Source organism: Neodiprion lecontei, chromosome 4 (genome assembly GCF_021901455.1).
Source record: "Neodiprion lecontei isolate iyNeoLeco1 chromosome 4, iyNeoLeco1.1, whole genome shotgun sequence".
NCBI classification, from domain to species: Eukaryota; Metazoa; Arthropoda; class Insecta; order Hymenoptera; family Diprionidae; genus Neodiprion; species Neodiprion lecontei.
Genome location: NC_060263.1, coordinates 24,045,713 through 24,072,691, shown reverse-complemented (window position 1 = coordinate 24,072,691; position 26,979 = coordinate 24,045,713). Strand labels below are relative to the sequence as shown.

General features: G+C 37.5%; 4 protein-coding genes and 2 long non-coding RNA genes across 7 annotated transcripts; 3 read left to right on the top strand and 3 right to left on the bottom strand.

Moving 5' to 3' along the window:
* Positions 1-6: 6 nt before the first annotated feature.
* On the top strand, positions 7-6,969 carry LOC107227097 (circadian clock-controlled protein daywake). The gene is made up of 3 exons (XM_015668143.2): positions 7-204; positions 2,320-2,685; positions 5,298-6,969. Exons 1-3 carry the CDS (start codon positions 147-149, stop codon positions 5,603-5,605), a joined length of 732 nt encoding a protein of 243 aa, XP_015523629.1. The 5' UTR covers positions 7-146; the 3' UTR covers positions 5,606-6,969.
* Positions 6,412-12,902, bottom strand: LOC107227099 (protein takeout). Its single transcript, XM_015668145.2, has 3 exons — positions 12,652-12,902; positions 10,788-11,019; positions 6,412-7,248 (listed from the first exon to the last, which is right to left on the bottom strand). The coding sequence occupies exons 1-3, from the start codon at positions 12,713-12,715 to the stop codon at positions 6,807-6,809; spliced, it is 738 nt and encodes a 245-aa protein (XP_015523631.1). The 5' UTR covers positions 12,716-12,902; the 3' UTR covers positions 6,412-6,806.
* Positions 12,903-14,722: 1,820 nt separating this feature from the next.
* Positions 14,723-19,619, top strand: LOC124293992. The gene is made up of 3 exons (XR_006903859.1): positions 14,723-15,115; positions 16,504-16,669; positions 18,120-19,619. It is a non-coding gene; the product is annotated as an uncharacterized LOC124293992 (long non-coding RNA).
* On the bottom strand, positions 19,334-22,081 carry LOC107227088 (circadian clock-controlled protein daywake). Its single transcript, XM_015668130.2, has 3 exons — positions 21,865-22,081; positions 21,383-21,614; positions 19,334-20,235 (listed from the first exon to the last, which is right to left on the bottom strand). Exons 1-3 carry the CDS (start codon positions 21,929-21,931, stop codon positions 19,776-19,778), a joined length of 759 nt encoding a protein of 252 aa, XP_015523616.1. The 5' UTR covers positions 21,932-22,081; the 3' UTR covers positions 19,334-19,775.
* Positions 22,015-24,133, top strand: LOC124293991. 2 transcript variants are annotated; one of them, XR_006903858.1, is made up of 2 exons: positions 22,015-22,155; positions 22,308-24,133. It is a non-coding gene; the product is annotated as an uncharacterized LOC124293991 (long non-coding RNA). The 2 variants fall into 2 exon arrangements; XR_006903857.1 differs by having other exon boundaries at positions 22,017-22,155; positions 22,761-24,133.
* LOC107227089 (circadian clock-controlled protein daywake) lies at positions 23,996-26,425 on the bottom strand. Its single transcript, XM_015668131.2, has 3 exons — positions 26,026-26,425; positions 24,794-25,025; positions 23,996-24,664 (listed from the first exon to the last, which is right to left on the bottom strand). Exons 1-3 carry the CDS (start codon positions 26,087-26,089, stop codon positions 24,223-24,225), a joined length of 738 nt encoding a protein of 245 aa, XP_015523617.1. The 5' UTR covers positions 26,090-26,425; the 3' UTR covers positions 23,996-24,222.
* Positions 26,426-26,979: the final 554 nt, after the last annotated feature.

Sequence of the window (26,979 nt, the reverse complement as noted above, 5' to 3'; positions counted from 1 at the left end):
TTGGCAGCCGTCAGTCCAGTGTTCCGCTGCAACGGATTGCAGAACCCGACTCAAACCTTTATTTTACTATTTCAATATCACCACCCGAGCCGACTCTCACGAATCCTTTGGATTTTCCACCCTGTCGTGCAGTGTCTGCAAGCAAGATGATGCTCCGCTTCGTCCTCTTCGCCCTTTTCGCGACATCTGCACTCGCAACAGTCCGTAAGTAGAGCAGATCTGTGATTTGCGATTCATCGTGCGATGACAGTGAGAAAAGTATCTCATATTTAAGGGGGTACACGAATTTTGAGATATCATGTTTTGACAACCAGTGCGAGTCTTTTTACTGTTCATTGGAATTAATTGATTTGAAGCATTTTTATTGACAATAACGTCAATCATTTCACTCCGAGGCATATTTTACGCTGTTAACCATATATCAGAAACAATATTATCGGACAGTTTTACCTCTTCACCACGATCTTATCTTTTTTTAATAATTTGATAGAAAAATCCGGTAAATTTTGGGTGAGAAATCGAATTACAATTTTAAACCGTTGCCATTTTGTTATAAAAAATTGTCGAGTTGCAGCAAAGACGATAAACTATACCAAGAATACTTTCACCAAAATTAAATTAAACCTCTTTAAACTGTTTTTGAGATATCGCGGGTACCTCAAAACGTGTCACCAAGTAAAAAGGGTGACGGAAATGTCAATAATAATGCATCCCATTAATTGATTCTAATCACCGCAAATATTCGAGCGAAGCCCGATTTACGTATACTTTTGAAAAAGACTAAACTCAATCGAATTGAACGGTTGAATATCGAGACATAAATTTTCAAAATTCACACAATGTTTCAGCCGTTCATCCTCGATACATACCCCCATAAACTAATTATATTTTAGTTGAAAATTTCGATCACATTTTGTAATAATTATCGAACGCGGTGGATCAACTATGCGAATAGTATCGATGCCCTTTCGTGCACGTAAAAATCACTAAATTCAATATAAAAAATAGCTAACTCGTCTGTAAAAAATATATAGTCAAATTTACTACGATAAATTCCGTGGAAAGTTACCGTCACTCGTGTGCGTGCAGTGATTTTTCTCGTGGCATAATATATATTATAATATACTCGTACAAACGGGAAACCGGGAGATGCTTGTCAGCGAATGTCACTGATTAATATTCAAAGTGCATATTATGTTCAGACGTTCTCAAGGCTCCTTTGGAATTCTTCTTTCCACTATAAACTTTGCAATCAGTCTCATCTTGTGTGCCTTCAGGTGCACTCCGCATTCTGTAATGCTTAAATGCGTCAAGGCTTAGCCTCGGCAGTATGACCACGTTTTTGCGCTATGCCAGCTTGAGCTTTATTTGTTGATCAGGATTTTGCAGCCACGTGCTTTCTTAACTCGTTGCAAATTATCGAAGCTTTCATTTATATCTGTACCGCGCGAATTTTGGTAACGATAAAAGTTCCGGTTAGGGGGAGAGAATTGTAATTAATTCTATCTTTGCACCGCATTTGGAACACAAAAATCTCTCTGAGAGATGATCGCTTTTGGACATTCAACATTGGTTTATTTTTTTCATACGCAAAATCTTAATTATTGTTCATGAATTTCCGATCACTGTTTCGATCAGCTTGTGACACAGTAGCGACGTAGCTTCCATTCGTATCATAGATGAGAATCGAATATTAAATTCCTATTCAAGAAGAAAGAAGTAGTTTCATTTCGAACCTAATTGATAGACGGAATTATGAAAATCTGTTACGAAAAAGAAATGTTCTAATTTGAGCATGTGGATTACCTTTGAAATAATATTTATTTTCAGAATCGCATATTTGAAGCCGATTCAAGAAAGCCAAAATGTTGTTAAATGCGAAGACATTCACAAATAAACTCATCATTTCACGGATCTTCTGCTAATTAGACGTTTCACGAAACATGAATGCACATTTTGTGGCGAATAAGCAATTAATTATGCAAGACTTTGGATTGCAGGATTCAAAAAATAACTGTAATTCAACGGTGCATAAGAGAAGACAGAATTGGTTGCAGAATTTGGTTCTCAGTGTGACACATAACTAGAATTCGAGAATATCTGAACCTTATTTCACCACGTTTACGAAACTTTTGCCTAGCAATTTTTTTTTTTTTTGCACATCAATATCGAGTGCCCGACTGAGATCGTTATTGCAGATTTAATTACACACTCCACGCGCAAATCGGTTGGCATGAAAACCGTTTTACAGCTTGGTAATCGAATCAGAAGCTGTGCTTAATCCAGTTAAGGTAACCTAACGAATGTTTCTTTTTACAGCATCCTACATAAAAGTTTGTGGGCGCCAAAACCCTAAACTGAACAACTGCGTTCTGGACAGCGTGAGCTCGATGACCACCAAGCTGAAAATGGGAATGCCTGAACTGGATGTCCCATCTCTTGAACCCTTGACTCTCGACAAGATCATACTTTCGGACCACAGCAGCTTGAGAGCGATTGCGACGAACGTCAAGCTCTTCAACTTATCCAATTTCATATGCAAGTTCCTCCACGTCGATTTGGAAAATCAGACAATCGACATGCAGCTCACGTTCCCCCAGGTCAGGCTGGAAGCTGAGTACAACGTGACGACGAAGATCGTCAATGTGCCCATCAACGGGATAGGACCGATGATAATCGTTACCGGTATAGTCTTCCTTCGATATTTATCCTCAGCTCTTGTCTGAATCCGTTTCGGGATTGTGATAGCATTACGAAATTATACGCGGAGATTCCTCTGCGTACGAAATCGAGATCTCGATGCACGAAGGCCTTGGAGCCTCGGGTTCGACATTTGCAGTTGTGCAATTAATCCGCGTTTCGTCTCGATCGGGAAATCGTTGCACCTTCTAACTTTCAACCGCGTGACGCGTGATCGCTGTAACTTAGACAATACGCATCTGGATGCCAGAAAAGTATTCCCTGAAACGTGAGACACTTTTTCAAATTCATCGTCTTCGTTTTGGGAAATTTTTCAAAACGCCTTTGAGGATGATTGTTCATTTTTCTTTCTTTTCTGTCGTCGAGTGAAATTAAAAGGAAATCTAACAAATAATTCATTCTTGCCTGGAAAATTCTCAGATCTTCAATTGAAGTACAAAATGAGGTAGTAGGATTACACGCGAGTACAAATCGCAAGACATATAAGCAAAAACTTGGTTATTCTCAATTTGTAACGTCAGTCTTTCGCTCACTTGTACATGACCTCATACTTCTGCTCTGATTGTTTGTTATCTTCGTTGTTAACACTTAACAATTTTTTTGACCGTTCCAAAGAAATTCCCACTACGCTCTACTAGTCATATCATTAACCAATTACTGGTTCTAATGTATCGAGTTATGTGCAATCCAATGTTATCATATAGTATCCTAGAATGCTCGATCAATTCCCCAATACGTAAGCAAGAGTTCATTCCGGTGCGTGTTGTTGCACGGAAAAATTATCTCTGTAATATCCAACGAGTTTCACGTGGCACAGAACGAAAACAGAATTAAAAACGTCAAATAGTATTCGAATAACCGAAACGATAATAACAACGTTGAATATATTAGTTGTTTAATTGTGAATTGTGAACGCACAGTGAAGTCAGTCTGCAAATCTCAAATATTAAGCAACAAAAAAATTATTTCGATCCCATTACTCGCAGTTCTTTTGCAACGTATTTAGCACTTCCATTGAAGTTGATCGCTGCATTGTCGACGCTTCGATAAATATCCTGAATATTTTTTTTTTACAAAAACTAAACATCAATCATACGCTGTCTTGTTGTATCTTGTGAAAATATGCGAAAGTAGCGGTGAATCGGGCGAGTGTAAAAATCTGAAAATATTGCGCAGAATATATTTCGATATATGTTAAAACGTTCTAAAATTGCAAAGAAGTCAGTCGCTGCAGGTATGAAGCCAAAAAGTGTGTCAGACCAGAAACACCACCCGTATAAATATGCATATTATATACATACATGTACATATTTTTTTTATTGAAACGGATAATTTCATCAGCCGCGCCTAAGATTGACGCAATAAACATTATGCTGAATGTCAAGCAGCTCCGGCACCAAAACACACTATTATCAATTGACCGCAGGCAACCGTTTCTTGCGTAGCCTTTCGGCCGCTCAAATTCACACGTTGACCGTCAATATTCAAACATCTATCTCGTAGTGGATACGTTTCGTTTCTAACATACAGAAAAGAGCAAACGGTACAGGAGTACTCTTTGAAACATTCGGTTCGCCGCCATTTTATTACCATTTTATGCGAGGGAGCTTTAAATATGTCGCGTAAGGTTCGAAAATCTTTGAAAATTGACACGGGAATGACCAGAGATGTTTGAACGTTTTCTTTCAAAATACGCATTTCGTACAACGGTGGCATCCACCTTGTGATTTTTTCGAAAACGATATCCACCTTCACGGATCCTGATTAAGACTCTGGCTGTGACCTTGGAAAATGGTCCTGTCAACCGAAGCTTGTCAAGTAGCCGATAAATCATACCGGTGGCAAAACGAGAGGAATAAGATTAAATTATCGTATAATAATTCGGGTCAACTGTCACGGTAATTTAATATGCGTTCGATAATGATCGCAGGATCTGAACGCAACCTTGTCGGACTGCATTGTGAAACTCTGTACCTATAGTTATTATCTGATGACTTTTTTCAACTCACGTATATTGCTGGAGACATGATCGATCATGTATCGATCACCGCCACTTTCAATTTTTCTTCTTTTTCTTCTACCCGGTGACCATCTCGAATATATGGAACTAGCTGAATCTAACAAGCGTGCGATTGAATTTAGTCAACATCGTCTCGTTGCGGTATTTATCACATTTTCATCACTTTATCATCTAAAACAACCAACGTTGCATGACGTATATCGCGACAGTCTCAGGAAGCTGAATACCCAAATGAGCATAAGACAAATCATGCGATTCCACCAACAGATTTATCTAATTTCCACCAAGTTTGTCGCCTGCTCGTCAAGTAGTCAAAGTCAGCTTCGGCCGGACACTAGTCACTCCAATTCGCAGGGGTGTCAAGGCTATATTGCGTTAAGAATCTGAGGTATAAAAAATTTGATGGACTTGCATTTGAGGCAGCGGACTGATCAGACAAGACATTGATGCGACTGCCACAAAAATCGGTCTATTCTCTCGTGAATTTATCGGCAACAATAAAAAGAAACAAACTAGTCCCTTTACATAAATTTAGTATTAGCCTTAGCATAAATGTGACATGATTGGTTTACCGCAGACGACGTCGAGGCCAAGGTGGGCATGAAGTTCCGACTGGTCGACCATAAGGGGGCAAAGTTCCTCTACTTCCCTACCATGACGACGAGCCTGGTTATCAAGGACTACACGTCGCACTTCACGCCTCGTCCGGGACCAGACGGAGCCTTGGCTGAAGGAATAAACGCGGCCCTGCAGGACAACCGAAAGGAGATAATCCCGCTGATCAAGCCGAACCTCGAGCAAGTAATCACCGAGCGCGTGCTTGAGCTGTCAAACAAAATTTGCAAACACTTCAGCTACGACGAGCTTTTCCCCGACCGAATGTAGGAGAAGAGTTGATCGGAGGGCGTCGAAAAATGTTTACTCGCAAGGGTTCAGCGAAGATTGCTCATTGATGGGTGGGCAGCTTGTACAATAACTATCGATAACCTGCACTTTCTTGGGTATTCGTTTATTCGGACGGCAGGTCTTCAACGCGTTTTATTATAGAATGATTAACATGCGATGACAAACTCGTTGGTTACATGAGAAAGCTACGCCTCGCGAGTGCGTTACTCAAATTATTATTTAGGTAGCGTAAAACTCGTTCCTCCTTACGCGTAAGATTCGCGCCGTTTAATGCCATTGTAGATTTAAATTAGAGATAGAGGTATAACGACGTACTGCACTTGTTGATTTGTAAGAAACATGCGCCGAGCTATGGCCCAACAAATAAAATGGAGAAGAAAAAAACGGTTTCGAAAAAAAATTAATCGTTTAACTTACCACCCGCGTTTACTATCCGGTAACTATTATTATACAACCAAACCTGTTCTCCTCGCTCCACAGGTTTTTGTTTTTATTTCCTCTCTATTCCTTCGGTTCAAGATTATTACGCATAATCACCCGTTGATCATTCGTGTTCGGCGGGTCTCCTCAGATTATTAATTGTCTTATATCTATGCATCGGCTTGTTATTCCGCTGCGTGTGCACTGCCATTTAATACCTTCGAAGAGCATGCTTGTTATTTTTTTTAATATTATACGCATATCACCCGGCGGCGATGCAATTATTTCATCATCTTTTTCTTGTCGCAAAAAGATTGTGGTAAGTCGATCGTGAACTACAAAGTTCACGTAATCGTTTGACTCGGTAAATGGTAATGGGAAAAATTTATTTCACAGAGTATTCTTAACCCAATTATATTGTACGCATTATTCCTATATCTGTCAATATCTTACAGGTATGTATAATGACAGATATTACATGCTCTTTAAGTATAAAATTTACCTGTACCTAGAACCATAATCTATTTATATATTAATTATATATATTTTAGTGAATATCGTCAGTTCATCGATATCTTATAAACTAATTTTCGAGGATTGATGCTCGTTCAAACGAGCCTGCATGTCAAGTGCATGCAATAGATGAGGATTTCAAAAATTCTCCACGTCATTTAAGCCGCGCGGTTTATAAAAAAAAAAAACGGTGATCGTTATCGATATCTTAAAAATTTCCTACCTCAATGTTCTATCACGTCGATCTTTAATTGTCCGGGAACAATTGTTTGTACGTAAAAGGCTCGACGATTCTGTTCGAAATTTCCAGGAACGACTCCGACAAAGCTTTCTCTATCAGAGGCTTCAGTTCCCTGATGAAGGCGTCGAAGTTGTTGTTTATCGCCGCGTTCACAACGTCGCCAAGGGTTCGCTCTCCTCCAAAAAGGTTCTCCAGTCGGAGGTTCCCCTTGCCGATCGAGATCTTCATCCGGAAATCTGAATAGTACAGGTGATCCTCGCCAGCTTTGTCCTTCCGCAACGCTCCCTGCATACGCACTGCTCCGGTACACTGGGTGAAGTTACCTTGCATTGGCCCCGTTCCCGATATCGGAAGCAGCAACACTCTTCCTGCGATTTCGTACATGCCGTCTATGTACAAGTGCGGTAGATTGATGTCCACCTCAAACCTCAACTTGTCGAGGTCGATTCTGCAAGAAAATTGTCCTTGAGAACAGTATACGGATTTAATTTTTAAGACCGATACTTTGGTCCGTTTTCTTCGACACCCGAAAACAAATGTTCAAGGGCGAATGATATTAAACCAAAAGGGAAACAACAACCCCTTTTTATATATTAAAAATGAATCTGAGCACATTTGATTTGAAAAATGTTTCTATAGTTAAGACGATGGAAATTGTTAAACCGATGTTGTTGCTCCGATTCTAATGTCTTTGTACGCATTTTATTCACCGCAAAGATCTTCAGAGATCACTTGAAATAATTTCACATAAGTAATCAACTCCAGCAACAAAATCGTTAAGAATTAGATTTGCGCGTTACAATTATACTGTAATCTAAGATTTGAATGGTTTTCAGGTGAATTTTGAGCAGCTGAACAGTGAGCGAAATGAGCTCAAATTATTTATAGAATCGAACCAAAAACACAAGAGGTTGATCATTTTGAACATTCCAATTACCATACCATTTATCTAATTATTGACATTTTAGATTTCATTAATTTTCATCATCATTGGCGCGAATAGCATTTTGGGAAAATTTGTACGGTTTTTTTTGATCAGACGGTCTAGTTCGCCCTGTTGACCTTCGATATCTTGCGACATGGTATATCATTTGCGTGGTTCGACCAAATGATATTGGTTTAAATAAAGATCACTTGCACCTAACAATTTTATTCGAATCCCTGCAGTCGATGTTTCATTTGATGAAATGTATCATTCAATAAGCCAACTGAATGCTAAATGCTGAATGATATTTTGCATCATTTGCTTTTCTTTGCAACTACTCGAATATTTTTTTGATGACGAAGTCTAATTATTATATAACAAACCGTTGTATTTGTTTATTTATTAATTTGATCAAGCAAAATATTAAACTAAATAAAACCAGGAACTTGCCCGTTAAGATTAGTTTGATGAATTCTGCTGATTCGAACTTAAAGAACCTTATTTTGGACCATATATGTAGAATGTAATTGCCAATTGTAAGGGGAAGTGTTTTTTTTAATTCTTACGCTACATTTCTCCCATTTTAATGTATAACTCGGGCATCTGTCCGATTAATTGCGGATTTCTGACAATCAAAATTTTAACCCAACTAATAGCACATTTATTCATGAAATTCTCAAGAAAACGGGTTTTGTAAGCCATAGAAAAGTAAAATCCATTTTAGAAAAAGAGCTGGAACAGCATAAAGAATTTTCAACAGGTAAGCAAACTCTGTAGAAAGTTCTGTACAACCTTTTGCACAAAATTCTACAAATATATATGCAGCGAGTTTTTACCGCCATGTATGGCGTGCGTTTGGGATTGAATGATAGCCAGTAAAGTGATTTATTGAATAGTAGTTGCCACTTACGTTACACGCGGAGACAAAATTTCAAATTGAATCGTGACCATTCGAGGAACGTTTATATCAATACGCATTGAATCCAAACTACGTTACAGGCAGGAGCGACATGGCGCTGCAATGAGCAATCAGCTGATAGCACAGAGCTGAATTACGCAAAGAGCAGGGCAACAAAAACTTTAGGCAAGATGTTAGACTATGGTTTTATGGTATTAAGTCGACACAGAGGAAATTGTGTCAGAAAAACGGCTCTTTAAGTTGAAATCAACAGAATTGAAAATCTGTTGTTTCTATTTGCAATTAGAGATGAAAATTCGAATGAAGACAATTCTGCTCTCAATGACTTTAGAGTTTAGACAGATCGTGTTATCGTTCCTTTTTGTTAATGTCGAAATGGTACCCACACGGAACACTTCATCTATTAGAGGATCCACACAAGATCCACAGCTCTAGGAAAGATCCATGTCTGTAGCGGATCTCTAACAGACATCTAGAGAAGTCCACAATATTTACGATCGGATCAAAACCGATGATGGATATCCATTGGATGCCTGTGAATATTCATGCACATAAGTGGAAGTACCAGAAACAACCACCAGGCGGCGAATGGTCGCTCTTCTCTCTCGCCATGAAGGCGGTCTCCAAATTATATAACCCCGCAACAATTCGGCCGTTTCGGTGATGACAAATTTCGCCCGGTATTCACGTACTTGGTCGTTCTTGAGTGCCTAATCTACATTTATTACAAGGTGTACTCGTACACGCGATAGTTTCAAACATTTTTCATAATACCTCCGTTAGAGGTAAATATTCCATGTGGGTATCATTGCGACAGTTCAGTGCTTGGAATTTGGAACAGAACATAACGAATTTAAACGGAATAAAAACGAACAAATAAATTCATTTAAAATTAAAACCGTAAGTTTAAACGGCACGCGTGCCGCAATGATCGAGGTCTCATTGCTTAACGGCTCGATGCTAATATGCTATTGTCTTGTACCATCATTTTCATTATTTCTCTTCTGCAAGTCTTATACGCGATGTCCGATTGTTTTCTGGGCATTTCAGTGTTGTGTCAGGGACGCGGCACGCGCGTGATACTGCGACAAGAATATAAACGAGATGTTTACCCCTCGCATGCTGCCACATATTTAGCACGCGAACCTTTCTGACTATGGGTGTAAATCGTTGGTGTATATTTGCAACGATGTTGTGCGTGTTTCAATCTCACCTGCGAATACTTTCAGGTAAATAACAAACAGAATGATAAATTCACACATCCAAAATAGTACTTCTATCTTCATTAATTGTAAGGTAAATTAACACTTTATTGTCAAATATTGAAGACAACGGTGATGACACCTTAGCATATCAGAATATTCCCCATGGCAATATTTCAAATTGAAAATAAATGGATTTTGAAATTTCGACACTAATTGCATCGGTCACAAAAGTACGCATCTCTCGTCTCGTTTCCATATTTGACCGGTCATTTTATTGTTATTGAGTAAATTTTGTACTAGTTCCCCCAGACACATTTTTTGTTCCGTCTCTTTATGAAAAAACTTTTGTTTCAGAAGAAATTTTTCGAAGTTCTCAAAAGTGAAACAATTTTTCATCAGAAAACCTGTCAGCGCTGTGGAAAATCTGTTCGAGACTTCGTTTCATGAAAATAGTAGCTATCGAGGTAAGGTACTAAACTGTCCAAGCGACGATAATTTATTTCATTTAACATGATAGAATCTGTGTTCTTGTTAATATCTATAAAATGCATGCCTAGATTCACGTTAGCTCCATCGATAAAAGTATAGAATAGTCGTCATTTACTATTATTAGAAAATTTTTGTGAGCACCCTGTAAGCCCGAGTATCCCTAAATTACGCGTCCAATTATCAGTGTATCATTTGTTATTCGTTTCCGTAATCTTCGCGAATTTATTCTGACCTTGAAGATGAATGCAAACAGCGATCATTACAGTTGTGTGCTCTGAACGATGGCGAGTGGCTATAATTTGCGACAATTTACTACTGACCGAACAAAAATATTACAATCACGAATCTGATAGTTTGCGTTGGGTTTGCGGTATCGTCGTTCGTAGGCAAAAAATTTTGATAGCACAGACGAAATTTCTGAAAAATTCGAGAAACAAACTGAAGCTTACTTGAGCCTTTTGACTGTGAAATCGCTGGCTCCATAGGCGTGGACGTTCCGCGCCGAGATTCTGATTCCTGTTCCTTCAGCAGCGACCAATTCCTTCAGGAGCAGAGGCTCCAGAGATGGTATGTTGCGCTCTGGAACTCCCTTCACCAGATATGGCCGAAGGTACTCCACGCTTTGGGATATGCAATTCTCTACGTTGGGATCCCTTCGTTTGCATACGTGAATGTACTCCGCTGAAACAAAAGTGCGGAAAGATTGTCGGTATGTCGTGGATGTTGAGAATTAACGGGCCGTACCGTCTGGATCAAAGCTTAAGGAAAGAGAAAAAATCCGTTGCAAATATCTTCAGCAGTCTTATTAGCGCTAATGATGAGCGACACGCATGAAATAACATCGTTACCGTGTAAGAGACATGATTCTGACAAAATTTGAATAACGCAAGCTAAGATGTCAACAATACAGAAAAAGATTTTATACTTAAAAACGTTAAAAATTATTAAACTCTGGTCTTTGATCCAGTTCAAGCGGTTGTGAATGCATTTTGCTTGCTGACCAAACCGCTACAAATTTTATAAAAAATGTGTAAAAAAACTCTCATTCTGTTATAATTATAACCTATAAATTTAATCGTAAACGAAGATCAGTCGTACTATCTTTGAACGGATCTCTTTTTATCTATTCTGGGGTTAGCGATTTGAAAAATTTTCTTCGAGTGGTTTCTAATTATAGAACCAGTTCTCAAATTGTTCATATCTCAACTTGTGCATCGAATTTGCTCAAATTCATTTCTAGCACATAGCAGGGATGTTTCCTTCAATCGTGTTCAATATCATTGTTGCAAATAACATTTCTGGATATTTTTTAAACAGACCCATTAATCCTTCATGTCCATAGTGTTCAAAACCCTATGTTAAAAGAAGTTTCATGTTTTTCTCAACGCTGACAATAGTCTGCATAATTTCTCATCAGGACTGCCCGTCAATGAGCCTTCATTGCAAATAGTTTCACGTCCAAGTTTCGTTGCCACGCGTTATGATGTGCTAATAATAACCGCATAGTAAAGTTTCCCCATGTCTTTTGCCAGGGCCATGAAATTTAATATTTTTGAAAAAAAACAAATAAACATTGGGTTGAATTCATCCCATGTCTTCTATATACTTTTCCCATCAATATCTCTATTTTGTCGAACAATCGCTTCGATTTTTCTTCCGAAATCACTTTGCTTGTCATTTTGTATATTTTCGTAATTCTAGGTTGAATTCTAACCTCGAGAAAAAATTATTCTATGTGAGAAACTCGGTCTGATTTTTTTTATTAAATTACTGCTTTGCATCATCGCAAAGGAGTGCCAGTATGAGACACGGAAAAATTCAATTGTACAACGTCAAAGAATAACGAAAACTACGTGGTTAGTATAAAAATATAAAGGAATATTAGTCAGAAGTGTTAAACATTTGGAACAAAAAATCGAACGGCGTCGAGAAATGCAGAGAAATCAAATACTCGGTTTCGTTGAAAAATTTCAAAGTCTGAGGATAAAACTGCGGAATCCTCAAATTCCCGCAACTATATTTTGCAAAATTATGACGCAAAGAAACTAGGAGGGAAAAAAATCCAACAGAAAACCATTTGCTGTTGTTATTTCGGTAAAGAAAGGCACCGAAAGTTCACTTCATCAAGGTCTCAACGGTTACAATACACTTTCAAATTTATAGTTTTCTCAGCTATCGGCTGTCTAAATTTAGCCAAAGCATTTCACAAACTCGAAGAACAGTCGCAGTACTTTTCCACTCACGGAATTCAACGGTGAAAAACAAAACGAAAATACACCTTAATCAAAACGTATGAGGTGTGCGTTTACTTACGAAGGTTAACAGCGGAAGCTCTCGTTACCACTGCGAGAAGCAGAGCGATCGTCAGAGGTATCATCTTCGATGTTCGATGGAAAAAATTAAGTGAAACTTGTGCAACGTAGTAAGCAGTTTAAAAAATTTTTTTTAAACTAGAAGCGAAAACAGTGCAACCTCTTCGGGCAAACTTTTGGGACTGTCAGCGCTGACCAACGATCGTCACAATAGTTTAGAGCATTATGGTCTTATCGCAATTGAGAAACTTGAAGCTTGCCCGAGGACCTTATAAGACCTCCCTGACTCCCACCACCTGCAAATAGTACGATTGTCTCCTGCCCCAAGCATCGGTTAATGATGGACGTAAGAAACCGAAGCGTCCGAATGCCGGCGATGAAACGGGCCGAACCCAGTCAACGTCAAAATCGAGTGATTCGAAACGTCCCTTGAAGATAGCGATATTACCAGGGTGACTGTCAGCACTGCCTGTAAGGTCTTTTTTTACATTATTATTCTTTATTTTTGTGTTATCCGACGTCAGAACACCTGACTTTGTCAAATCTTATATTGTTACGGAAATCCGATAGATTGCAGTATTTAGCAGCCATTTTTGATCGGTGTTTGGCAAATTTGTAATTAAACGATTGATTGATAAAAAATCAAGAATTACAATTTTAAATTGAGTTTGAAAAGACGATCAATTGCAAATGATTTTGAAAGCAATTCACAACTTCATTTCAATTAATTACCTATATTTTCAATATGCGATTGATAGATTCTTGGTTTATGTTCCCAATATGCGATCGATTGCGTTAGAAAAATATTTTTATAATAAAACAAAATCGATTACCGTCAGGTTTATCAGCATAGAATAAACTTTTGTAATTAATGACTTTCGGATAAAAATTTGTGATTGAAAACAACATTGGTATATAATAAATTACAAGATTAACTTACAATCAAAACAAAATCAATTACAAAAATAAAACTAACGTATATCAGTCGAAACGAAACCAATTAGAAATTATAAAATTAACTGACATCCAGTTTTAAATCAATAATTTACATAAATTAATTTCAAATTGCTTTTTTAATTTGTAGTTAATGTTGCTATCAAATACAAATTACTGTAATTTTTATTTTTACAGTTATAATTTGAAATTCAAATGAAATTCAATACTATCAAGTGATCGCAATACGATCAGACGATAACCCATTCACAATACGGCAAAACTCCAATCAAGTTCTAAAACATATATGCCTGAATTACGGGACGAAACTGACGAATACCCTTTTTTCTAACCGATGTTGATTTTTTTTACGCCCTGAAAATCGGCTTTCAATTCTGGCTGTCGCGAAAGTTTGGACAGAAAATGGAAGCCGCACGCTGTCCGAATTCCCGATTGACTAGGCCTTCCTGGTTTTTCTTGGTTTCGTTTCTCTCAGCGACCTTAAGTAATTGGGTTATTTATATGATCTGAAAATTCACGCGATTCACCTTTTCGTTCGGGGCCCTCAATGTTGCGGGGACTAGGTCTTGAACTCGCTCATTCGGAACAGTGGTTGTGTTTCAATCGCGTTTCGAATTGTACGAAATCAAGGTGTAGCTAATCCTAACGGCCGAATAACGCTAGAGAGATTTATTCTGACGTGATGAACAACTAGGTGAAAATCGTGGCCGCTAAGTTTGTTTTGTTACTTGCGTACCGGACAAAAAAATTAATCAACGCAGACTGTGTTGCGGTTATTCATTAGCTATTTGAAGACTGTGTCTCTGTCATAAAGAGCCAGTTTTACTTCTTTTTATAACAATGTGTTTTTCTCGTTGAAAAAGTTTTTCTAATCCGATAAATACGAATAAAAAAATTACAAACAGTTTAAAAAATTTTTAACATATTATCGTCATTTCATTTCAGTTTAAAGTTTCAGCTTACCATATTTTACTAGATGTGGTAACCAAGAAATTAAAAATAAATACCTTTATGAAAAAAAAAACATCATTCGTCATTTCCAAGCAAATTATATAAATAAACGCAAAAAAAATCTCGGTACGGATATTATTATACTTTTGGACATTTATTTTCATTATAAAAAATCTATTTACTGCTCATTAAATTTCACTCAATTTCTTCAGCCTTAGAAAAACTACTTTGATGTGGCGGTAGGTTTATGTACAAGTGCAACTATAAAGATTCACCTATCGTGCATACCTAATTTTTTTACGGACATAATGTGTGTGCGGATATGATGCAGGAGAAAAACATTCAAGACATACGTCATAGTTTGTCAATCTTCGCTTCGGAATGACAGCAATAATCCTTCACAACCCTCCATTATCATCCTTGACAATGAGCGGAATTGCATGTTTCAATTGCATGCAAAGTAACACAATTTAACTACTTTGTTCTTCGAAAATTTTTTACTCCGATCATCAACGTCAGATCAGATACGAACGAGACGCTCAATCTCAAACGTATGACAGGTATGTAGTTTGAAAAATATTTACAATTTTTTTTTATAAAATATGTCCATTTCAACTTCTTCGTAAAGTAGTGCTTTTCAAACTTTTCACACAGGAATAAGATTTTTTTCCATTCGAACGTCAATCGTAATACTAATTTACTTTTCGAATTAGCTTATTCGTCGTGTTTTATTTTTTATAAAACTTGAACAATATAGTGTTTGGACGTAATATGAATACAGTACAATATACGGCATATATTGGCATGAATCACCTAGAAGAGGTCAAGACAATAAATATCTGTCAATTTACGCACTTTTCTCTTCTGACTTGAACTTGACGCAGGCACTCGTATCATTCACTCGCTCATATAGTTAGTGAGAACAAGTTTGGTCGAACTATGCGCCTAAGAAGATTACTCTTTGAAACGTGACTTTGCAACCGATGTGCGAGTTAATTGCGAAACTCATGACTCCAAGCAGTCTTGGGGCAAGCGAATGGATTTGTTGGCAATGAAAATCTCACGTGTTCGAATCCTGATCGCTTTATATTTTTCAGACCCACATTTTTTTCAGATAAAATATATTCCTGTAGAATTTCAATGCAGTCGTGCTTTGATCACTTGAAATTGAAAATCAGCATGAGCAATAGAAATGCGCGACAAATTCCATTTTCACAGCTCACGTTTATCAAATACAAGTCAAAATTACCGGTGTGATAAAAAAAGGTACTCGTTACTTTGGACATGATTAATGTCATTCAAATTCATTTTTTAAACTCTGACCATTATTAATTGTGTTATTTAAGTGCTCGGTTGATTAAAAATCTTGGGTTTGTGGAATTATTTATTATATTGGTAATAGGTGATGCATTACTATCTGAATTATTATACTCTCACAACCTTGGTCATTTGTCGCATCTAATTATTCCGAATAAGTAGAATAATATAGTCACGAATCCAGACACTAATGCAATACTTTTTGAGAACCTCAAGACATTAAATAGGCTTTCATATGAGAGGAGAATCACACAGAGTACCAAAATAGGCACTATTCCTTCAGTATGGGGTTTAATTTTCTTCAATGAGTTTCTGAATTTCTGAATCCGTGAATGAACGCCGTGGTTACGAAACTCACAAGCCAGACGTCAAGTTGAAAAAAGTACCTTAGTAGTTCAGTGAATTTTTCGAAATCGGAGACATATTCATCTCACGCTTAAAAAATGAGTTCGTATTTTTGAATAGTGAAAAACGAGGCCGTGTAAGATTCCGATTTTTATAAAACTACCACGTATAAATTAAGAAAAGTTTACTGAAACATAAAACCTATTGAACGAACATCAACGAACAATTTATAGGCAAGAATGAAATAAATTAAAAGAAAAAAAAAAAAAAACATTATGAAAAGCAGGTCATCGACACGCACCATTTCTCAGTTTGGAAGGAACGTCGACATACTTGGGTTTCAAAATTCGTCTGGAGATATGACTGACGCCATTTTCCAAGTATAAGAAGTTTTCCTTCTAAGGCCAAGATGATATCATGTACAGTACGTGTCTGTTATGTGAAATTACTGGGTAAGCAATTCCGTGTCGGACACAATTTCCTGGTATACCCTGTCATTGTGTCTGTCGTAATGATTTCTCCAAGTTCCTCGACGTGATTCCTATTGCATAACGATCGTACGTTGTGTGATAAACCAGCCCCGGTCATTCTTGAATCCGTCAAGTGTTATTGTGTAGTTCAAAACGGTGCCTAAAACCATGCTTAAGGATGCATGCTGAATATTTATTGTGCAAAGTACAAACTATTACATACAATATCATCGTTTCACCGAAAAAACTTCTCGCGGGGAACGCTGGGTAAAATAAGAAAAATTTGAAAAAATTTCACCGAAAATCTGCCGAAAAACTTGTCACAACTTTCCAGTGATTCGAAATAATATATTGGTTGTATTTGTAAATTCCTACCCAAGTTTTTATAAAATACTTTACTCGATATTTCCCTATACTTGGAAAAAAGATTTGTTCGAATGGGAACCTATTGGCAAATTTGCTTGTTCGAATCAAAACTTTATTGAGTTGATATAAATTTTCATCGAATTAAATCAAATTTTCTCATCCACAGGAAGTGAATTATTCAATAGCTTCATATTTGAATGAAATCCTTTTGTTTTAAAAAAATTCATGAGTAATTTCTTTTTGAGTCTAAATTACTGTCATTGATTGTTCGAACGACAGACGAATTAACAGATCATTCGTTACGAAAGTTCAACGTATTTTTAATGAAGTAACCCAGTATTTTTTAATCTCACAATATTAGAAACATAGAATAAGAATTTTATTTAACTGGAGTGAAATTGCTTCGACCCTAGGAAAAAAAAAATGAATTCAAGTCACCCCATTAATCAATTACTTAATTCAACCAAATCTTTCAAATTATACGAATTAATGCATTTTCGATATCTAAAATAATTGATGCACTCGTTTGGCGATATTTTTCTTGTTCCATAAAATTGATATTCTACTTCACAATTCATAATTCCTCCATCAATTTTTCTATAAGCTGCATAACTTGAGCACACATTACGTTTACACGTCGCAACGCGGAAAACGCATTTTTCACAACTCTACGAACAGAATAATCACCATTGCGTTGATGTAAAACTCATGAAAATTCGGCACGTTGTTTGAGTGAAAAGCATAACTCGTACCCATCTTCGAACAAGAAGAACTTCACGGACTTCCTAAAATCCTGCATTAGCATTTTTAACGTCTTCTGGAAACTTCTCGTCGTATTTCCAGAGATTCGCTTCTATAATAATCGGAGGATCGCTAAACATTTGGAGAATATCAATTTATTTTTCATTTTATTGCCGTCAACTTGATAAATTCCCTAAAGGTTTAGACTCGACGTTTTGAGCAGTTTCTTGAGAGGCAATTGCAATTGCAGCAAGTTGAATTTTTTTTTATAGATCATTTTTTTGAGGGATTGCTCCCTCAATATACCCATTTCCTTTTGTTCTAGTTTTGACGCGTCGTACTGAAATGATAAGAGGAGAACCACTCCAATTTTTCAACGTCCAAATCTAACAGCGAAGAAAAAGAAGAAAATTCTTCCGTGAGTACGTCGGTGTGACCAGTCTGTTCCTTGGTTCATTCGTATATAATTTACGTTCTGTAGAAACTGTTTAGACAAGCCAGCAATATTTCCGAAGCACGCTGCATCTCAATTCGCTGAAAATTATCGGATGGCGTTAGAGTCTTGTGTATGTTCTGAAAAAAAAATGACAAGTTGGAGAGACAATTTCCGTAGATTAGAAGTATCATTGTGCGATTTTGAGGTGATATTACAAGATTTTGTGAACAAATGCAAAGGTAGCGTCGATATTTCAACTATCTCTGAGCAGTAAAAGATCGAGTGAAATAATTTTATTGAGAAATGAAGAAAATTAAATTATCCAAGGCTTAGAGCTTCGGTTTGTGTAAAAGTCTGCTTCAAATTGATTCCGCCACAAAAAGTTTTTAGCTCTGTATTGATAGGAAAACGAAATATTTGCTCCTTTCGATTTTATTTTTCTTTGATTTTGATCGGTTTTGACGAACAGGATAATCCACAAATACAGGGGTTAACGAAATCCGATTAAACATAGTTATTTTGTTCACAACACACTGACAAGTTGGATCACATTGTTCTGTATTTTATGTTACTTCATGATTGATTTTCTGTTATACCAAAAATTTACCATTTATGTTATAATTTCTACGTCAATGAATTTGTCTGATTGAATATTGGTTAAAATCATATCTGTTTGTCATGTGACGACTTCCGAGTCCGTGACTCACAATCAGTGACAGGAGGTAGCTTTGGCAAAAGTCCAAATCCGCGAAACGTTTTAGCTCAGTTGTAATAGGGTGCGTCGTATTGGCAAATCCAATCTCACATTTTTATTCGAAAGATCAAAAATATTCGTAGTCAGTTGAATTTGACTTGCTGATTTGAATCAACGGAACGAGAGATCAGGAGACTGTTTTACACTTTGAAAAACTTTTTCGATTCTTGTTTTTTTTTTACACAAATCATAAAATTTCTTACATCTTACCTTCAACGTGGCATCGCCTCGCAGAGTGGCCATTTTATTATAAAGCACACCGGCATAGATTCATTTAAATAACATGATTCATCGATAAGAAAATGTTGGAAATTTTTTGTAACGTGCATCTCAAAGTTCAACACTCAAATACCTTGAAACTCGCTCTACGTCTCCCGTAGAATTCACGACTATTATTATTTATTCGTACATTCAATGATTCATTACAATATTTGTTACAAAACTTGTTTTAAAATAAAGGACAATGAAAATCAATTCCTTGAGGAGTACAATATAAATGTTGTGTATTAAATAGTTGAATCTCCGAAAATATGACAATTATTTTTGAATATCTTATATTATACAGGTACTGTATCTAATCAAAAATCAATATCTCTGAATAACCTGAGCTCCCTTTTTCTAATCTAGTGAGGTGATCTTTCAACAAAAAAAAATTTATTAATCGTTTATTAAGTAATTCTATCGCATACATAATACACAAATAATTTTTGGTATATTTAGATTTTCCGTCTTAATTTTTCAATTGATCCCGTAGACAGTGAGACTCATTTTGGAATTTCATGTCGTGTAAACTATCCTGACGTGTCCCTTTCACCGTCGGGGAATAATTGCCGGTAGGTGAAAGGTTCGACGATATTATTCGCCGTTCTTTTAAAAGCTGCGGACAAAGTTTTTTCTATCGCTGGTGTCAATTCGTTCATTATAGTGTCAAAATTACTGTTTATCACTTGATTGACCAGGTCGCCAAGCAGCTCCTCGGTCCCGAATAGATTTTCTAGACGGAGATGGCCGTTGCCCACGGATATCTTTACGTCGAAATACGTACAGTGGAGATGGTCCTCGCCCATTTCGTCCTTCACAAATTCTCCCCGCATTTTGAGGTAACCTATGCATTTGGTGAAATTACCTCGCAGCGTGCCCTTTGCAGTGACAGGAATCGTTAATACCCTGCCTTCGACGGAGTAAAGACCATCCATGAAAAGATGCGGAAGGTCAACGTCTGCTTCGGCGTACAAATTGTCCATGTCGAGTCTGAAATGAACGAAAACTTGAATTCGAACAAGGGATTCGGAGGATGCAGGGTACGCCAAGGTTTGAATCGTTTGAGCTGCTTCACGAATCCATACAACATAGAATTTCCCTAACGGCTGTACCAAAGCGTAAACAGAAAAAGTCAAGATTCTAGAAATGTAAGTGACTTCACGTATCCGAAGCATTACAGAAGAATCACGACGAATAAGCGGCGGACTTAATTGCAAGCATAGCTGAACCCTCGTTCGAAGTTACGTTAAAATATTTCCTTCAAGTCACTTTGCAACATACGAAGTCATGCATACTTAATTAGAGCGATTCCATGTCTTGCAGTTCTGCAGTGAAGGCCACTCCTCTGGTCTTCGCAAAAGCTACAATCCTCCGACTTCGAATGGCATGAAAAGACTTTATACGAGCCACACTAATTTCGAAAGACTAATTCTGGTAACCTGTACACGAATTTAGCATACTTAACCATTAGGTTTACAATTATGAGAACCAGATCCCAAAATTGGATTTACTCTGAACTTGCTCTGCTATTTAATTTTTTTTTTTCTTTTAATCTCTGCTATCCTAAACACTGCAATTGATGAAATGCATCTCATTGTCACGCGCCATTACAAAATTATACGAATCGCGATCGTCACCGCGAGCACGTCATTTAATCCTCCACTATTCATCACCGTATGATTAGGCTATTAATGTTACACCAATTACCAGATTCCAGGAGCTACTTTTATCTTATGCGAGTGATATCGGAATAATTCCTGGCTTCAAGCAGTCTATCATTGCTATCGTAATTCCCGCTATCGTGAAAGCTTTAACGAACAACTGCCACTTGTGATCGACTCAAGGGTCGAATGGCTCTACAATTTTCTGTTATAAACATTCCAAGAATGTCTCGCGAGGAAATATCGCGTACACAGATATATGTCGATTCAGACAAAATCGCGATCGAAAATACCGTGTAACGATTTTTATTCTTCCTCTTCCAAGCTCATGCCCGAGAAAACATTTATATCTATCTGACTTGAATACATTATTTTTTTGCCAAGCTGACAAAAATTTTCATTAGCACTCAAAAAATGTTGATCGAATTACATGCCTGTTGTTAATAAGCAATACCTTCTATACTGTTTTTTCTTACTTTAGTCTCTTGATTGTGAAATCACTACAGCCATAGGTGTCAATTTCTTTGGCAGAAATTTTGATTCCCGGTCCTTCGACAGCTACCAGCTCCCTCAGGTGCAACGGTTCCAGAGGGGGGATCCGAAACTCCGGAATTCCTGCCGCCAGATACGGCCGAAGACGGGTTACGATGCCGATTACACAATTCGGCATGTCGGGGTCCTTCCGGTTACAGGTGGTGATGAATTTTGCTGTGTAAACACCAACAATAGCTAATCAACGTTACTGCGTCAGACGGGTTGAAACGGAATTATTTTGTCATTCGGTTATCGTCACGAAATTTTTAATAGTGTTATGATTATTCAACCTATCGATCCAAAATTGCATAATCAGGACAAATGAATGTATGTTACATTTATATACGAGGTCTTGAAAAAATACAGGTGCGGAAAGAGAACGAAGTTTTCGAAAATCAAAAACCTTGTGTGCAAATTCACTTACGAATAGTGGCAGTCGAAGATGCTGATGCCAGCACCATGAGCACTCCAACTGTCGTTAAAAGTGTCATGTTAAACGATGAAGCAGAACGAAGGAACAAAGTTTTTTTCTCTGATGGTATCAATGGCCCGAAGAATAGTGAAATCGAACCGAAGCTTTGCGAAGAAACTTCTCGGTTCTTGATCGATGCGTACTGACGATTGCCACGATAGTTCGGGATGGCCTCGTAGCAAATGAAGAATATGACGCCTGTCCGAAGACCTTATAGGGCTCTCTACCTCCCACCACATCTTGGTAATAACAATTGTTTTCCTACTACGTACAAGCATAAGTCTCGAAGGTTATCGTATAATATGCGAATAACGAATTTGTCCAGGTGACGTTGACCACCACCCGTGAATTTCTTCAATACGTCATGCCTTGAAAGCACATTTATTTCATTCCAGAGATCGTTGCGTTTCATCTAGATCATACCTAATTTTATCTAGTTGTCGGCATAACCGAGAAAAAAATTATTGAGTTTCACAAAAATTACTCAATGATTTCACGAATCACCAATAGCTGGCCCAACGAAGGAATTATCCTCGTGATTACACAGTGGATATAGCCGACTATGTCTGCACGATTTCTTGAAGTAAAATCGTCGAATCATCGGTCGTTGACCTCTTTGATAAACCATCACCGTTAAATATGAATCGAAAATAAAATTATACATGCTGCTGGTTAACAAGGTACGACGTTGCCAATTTATCTTTGCACCGGAAGTTTTTTTTTCCGTAACGTTCCATTGATAGATATTTGTACCAACGTTTCCTATACTTTGAACAATATTTAATAGCTAAATATAAGCATACCAGGAATTTGTTGTGATTATTGTGAAAAGATAACCATTTCTTCAGTGTTTTAGCATCCTGATGCTATTTGTCATGCTCTTCGAAGGGGTGCAATAAGTGAGCAGTATAGTAATTACGAGACAGGATGTCAGGTTTAAAGAACATCCGTTGAAAAAATGATGCAAAACGGTAGAGTAAATAATAGCGGAGACCCCGATTGCTTTCACATTCGTGAAATATTTCCCCACTTAAATTCAATTCGATTGATTTCAATCACAAAGCTTGAGACTTTGTTTTATCCTGTTTTCTCTACCACTGTTATCTAGACTCTATGCCCCACACATCTTGAATTGTGTTAAACCATATTTTTTAGCTTACAACTAGATCAAAGAATGCAAACGCAGCATGTAAAAACAGGTATAATATACCCACAAAAGATGTCGCAAAAATTTGATATCGTACGAAATAGGTCACACGATACTCGTATTTAAAAGTTCCCCGTTTGTGTTAGCATATTTTTAGCGATTGCCATAGAGAAAATATATCACAAGCCTCAATTTCAGGAGATCGCGCTTCATAGCTGCTCAACCATGGCTGTGAGCAATTATATTCTACAGAACTTTGACTAATCACAATTGTCTCGTAACTTGATTACTAAAAGCCACCACGTGATATAAACTCCCTCGAAAAGTTCTGACAAATTTCGGGGCTATTAAGCGAACAGGTGCAACTGAAATTATAACATGTGCACAAAAACTGAAGGCCTGACTTGTATACTTGATTCGCTGACAAAACTTCCTTACGTCCGATGACGCAGTTTAGAACCAACAACGGCATGATGCGTCTGCATTTCGAGATTGTGTGTTTCGTTGATGCTCCTACCGGGCAATTTTCATATCTAGGAGTACTTTTCAGTCCAAGCATGTAATTCCAAGAACTGTAACCATCTCTTTGCGTTACCTGACACAATCCCCATGTTGCGTAACAGTACAACATGTCTACTACGTGAGCTTCGAAACTTTGGAATAACCATCTTTGACCAGAAATGATAACAAAATGTAGATAAGGTTACGTCTTTTTTGGTGATTCAACCAATAACTGCTGAAATATGGAGAATATTTGGAATTGCAGAAAAGAGCAATGAGAGGTAATTTACATTCAGAATATTATACGACTGCACAAGCTTTTCTTTGATAAACGAGTTGTGCATGATTTATTGTTTAGATGATATATTATGTTGGTTGACCTAAAACATATATGTATTATACTTGCAATGGTACAAGTGTCAATTAATTCACGAGTACGTGGTCACATGAGTATATTTTCACACCTATTCGAGCATATGAATTCGATTTGTACAAATAAGTTGTTTGTCATCTAGAAATAAGTTCGATTTTGCTCTTAGCTATTCGTTGGCAACGTTCGATACTTATCTTATAGATTAAAAAAAAAAAAAACGGATTTAGCATTTTTCTTCCGCCAGTAACAAGTTTCTTAACTTCTCCTATTATCAACTTTTCTCGCGGATCTAGTCATTCAGCAAAAGCTGTGCGTAATTGAAGGGCTCGACGATTTTATTGGCGATATCCTTGAAAGCTTCCGATAAAGCTTCTTCCAGCAATGGCTTGATTTCTTTCAAGAATGTGTCAAAGTGCTTATTGATAGCGGAATTGACAAGGACACCGAACGCGTCATCCTTTCCCAAAAGGTGATCGAGACGCACGACGCCACTGCCGACAGAAATCTTCAAGTCCATTTCGGCGCAGCTCAGATGCTCGACGCCGTTGTCATCCTTGAACACGTTTCCCCGCATTTTCACTTCGCCCTTACACAAGGTAAGATTAATCTGCAATGGTCCCGACCCGACCACAGGCAACAGCAACAATTTACCCTCTACGGAGTAGGTTCCTTCGATCCACAAGTTCGGCAACTCGATCGTCACCTCAACGTCAATCGTGGAGAGTTCGATGCTGAAAGAGTGAAACCGTATTTCTGGTACCCTGGATTGAACGCTCGCAAAATAGTCTCATCGCGAATCGACACTTGAAAAAATATTGTGCCACGTGCTGCACGAAAGGTAAAACGTGGATGACACTCACCTCAAATGGGTTACGGCGAAGTTACTGCAGCCGTGTACTTTAATGTTATTCCCTGCAATTTTCAGTCCGCCTGCTTGGGAAACGACTATTTCATGCAGCAACAAGGGCTCCAAAGCAGGTATTCCATATTCGGCAACTCCATCCACAAGAAGTGGCCGAAGGTGATCTATGCTTTCGGATACGCAATTTGGCAAGTCCGGATCCTGCCGCTTGCACACCTTGAGGAAGTCAGCTGCAGGTAGACAAATGTCCAACTTATTAATCTTGAGCCCAATACTCAAAATTTGTGTCAGATATATTCACACTTCGCGTATATTTGATTGGCTCAGGTCTGAGGACATCGATTTGAACAAATTGATCTGGGACTTATTTATAGCAATGTTTGAAACATGTAACATTTAAAAAGACAGTTAAAAAGTTGTCTTACTGAAGTCGTTTAAAATTGCTGTGAAGCTCATTTTACTACAGTATTCAAAGTGATGCAGAAGTCGATTCACTTCACTGAAAAGTATTGTAATCTTATCTAGATTTTATGTACGTACGAAAAGCAATAACCTTGAACAATTGAATTTTGTTGATTTACGTATAGTAAGAATTGGAAAATAGAGTAAGCAACTAAACTGACTAATTAAAACAACTCATGTTAATATACGAGTTTACGGTTGGTAAAGTGGGTTAATTTTGGTAATTTACAGCTCCACAACGAATTACTTGATTCAATTCAAGTTATTTTAATTAACTGACATGAATTAAAAGAAATATTTGAATATACCTTGATCTATATAATTTCGAATAAAACTATCTTCAATCGATTAGTTGATGAGATATAAATCCCTTGTCAACCATTAACTCGTAGCAATCCCCTCAAGGATTGATTGTTTCGATTTTCATGTGAAATTCACAGTTACACAGCTTGCCTGAAAAGCATTTGTTACCCGGAATATGGAACCACGAAAACGGTATTAAATGGCATTATCTAAACCGGCATCCTTTCCTCGATTCTCGTACTTCCGAATTACGAACTTCATCCGTTTATTAAAAGAGGGACAAATAATAATGCTACGAATAGGCCAATTAATACACACTTCAGAAAATGGAAAAGCCTTGAAATTGATGAATACAAAGTTCAATGAAAATAGATCACAAAATGTTGATTCCGCGACTGTGTTCATTCAACCGAGTCGCGTTATAACGAAGGCACACCGTTGCTTTTCTCAAGATATAATACTTACGGACGTCACGAGCTGAAACGAATGACACCATCACAAACAGTACGGCTTTCATTAGAGTTACCATTTTCAATACCCGAGCGAGTGAAAATTTTTTTCTCTATTAATAACCGATCAGCAACGAGAGCGAATTAATCTCGTTTAGGTAAAATCTCGGTTGAACCAAATTTAACCACCGAAAACGACAATGATTTCGAATGGTCTGATTGTTCTTCTTCTTTCTTATTGGCTACTTTCTTCTACTCGAAGATGTGTGCCAAAGGAATGGTCTGGTTGCAAATGACGAAAATTTCATCTGACCAAAGATCTTATAGAACCCTCACTCCTCTCGCCGCGTCCAAGTCAAACTGTCATATTCTACCGCGCAGTTTCCTCACGATATGTGTGAGGCAAGGACTCCATTTATTGACGCCGATGGAACTAACCATGTAACTCGAGTGTTCCATCGTCGAGACACTTCCACCTCCAGCGAGCACGGATAATTCATCCGGAATGAATTAGCGGCGTACCGTTGATTTCCGGATACACTAAGAAAAATTTCATTTGTTATAGTAACTAGAAAAATTCAGTAACACAGGTATCGTTAAAAAAAACTGTATGAATACTGTTGGAATTACGAAAAACGAGGCACGCGTACCCATTTTGCGCTATTCTCGATCCTTTTTTGGTAATTGCAACGCAAAATCAGTTTACGAGGTTTACTCTACTTTTTTGGTTAAATAAGGCTTTAACGTCGATTTATCGTTGCACAAGCATTAAATTTTCGCAACAGTTACCAGAAAATATAGTAAGAGTGATCGTAATGAGAAAGAATAGTAACGGATACTAGACTTTCCGGTAACAGCTAGAAAACTAATTTTCATTTTGTACCTAGATCTATATTTTTCGGTTGTGGTAAAAAATGAAAATAGTTAAGGACTGAGCGGTAAGCGGAACTAAAAATTTCTCTCAGTGTAC

Excerpts from the sequence above, each read along its gene's own strand:
- LOC107227097 (XM_015668143.2), top strand. The coding sequence starts at position 147 with ATGATGCTCCGCTTCGTCCTCTTCGCCCTTTTCGCGACATCTGCACTC. Across the intron at positions 205-2,319 it reads ATCTGCACTCGCAACAGTCC|CATCCTACATAAAAGTTTGT; the intron begins GTAAGTAGAGCA and ends TTCTTTTTACAG. Across the intron at positions 2,686-5,297 it reads ACCGATGATAATCGTTACCG|ACGACGTCGAGGCCAAGGTG; the intron begins GTATAGTCTTCC and ends GGTTTACCGCAG.
- LOC107227099 (XM_015668145.2), bottom strand. The coding sequence starts at position 12,715 with ATGATACCTCTGACGATCGCTCTGCTTCTCGCAGTGGTAACGAGAGCT. Across the intron at positions 11,020-12,651 it reads AGCTTCCGCTGTTAACCTTC|CGGAGTACATTCACGTATGC; the intron begins GTAAGTAAACGC and ends CTTTTGTTTCAG. Across the intron at positions 7,249-10,787 it reads TTCACAGTCAAAAGGCTCAA|AATCGACCTCGACAAGTTGA; the intron begins GTAAGCTTCAGT and ends ATTTTCTTGCAG.
- LOC107227088 (XM_015668130.2), bottom strand. The coding sequence starts at position 21,931 with ATGACACTTTTAACGACAGTTGGAGTGCTCATGGTGCTGGCATCAGCA. Across the intron at positions 21,615-21,864 it reads ATCTTCGACTGCCACTATTC|CAAAATTCATCACCACCTGT; the intron begins GTAAGTGAATTT and ends GTGTTTACACAG. Across the intron at positions 20,236-21,382 it reads TTCACAATCAAGAGACTAAA|ACTCGACATGGACAATTTGT; the intron begins GTAAGAAAAAAC and ends CGTTCATTTCAG.
- LOC107227089 (XM_015668131.2), bottom strand. The coding sequence starts at position 26,089 with ATGGTAACTCTAATGAAAGCCGTACTGTTTGTGATGGTGTCATTCGTT. Across the intron at positions 25,026-26,025 it reads CGTTTCAGCTCGTGACGTCC|CTGACTTCCTCAAGGTGTGC; the intron begins GTAAGTATTATA and ends GTCTACCTGCAG. Across the intron at positions 24,665-24,793 it reads TTCGCCGTAACCCATTTGAG|CATCGAACTCTCCACGATTG; the intron begins GTGAGTGTCATC and ends TCACTCTTTCAG.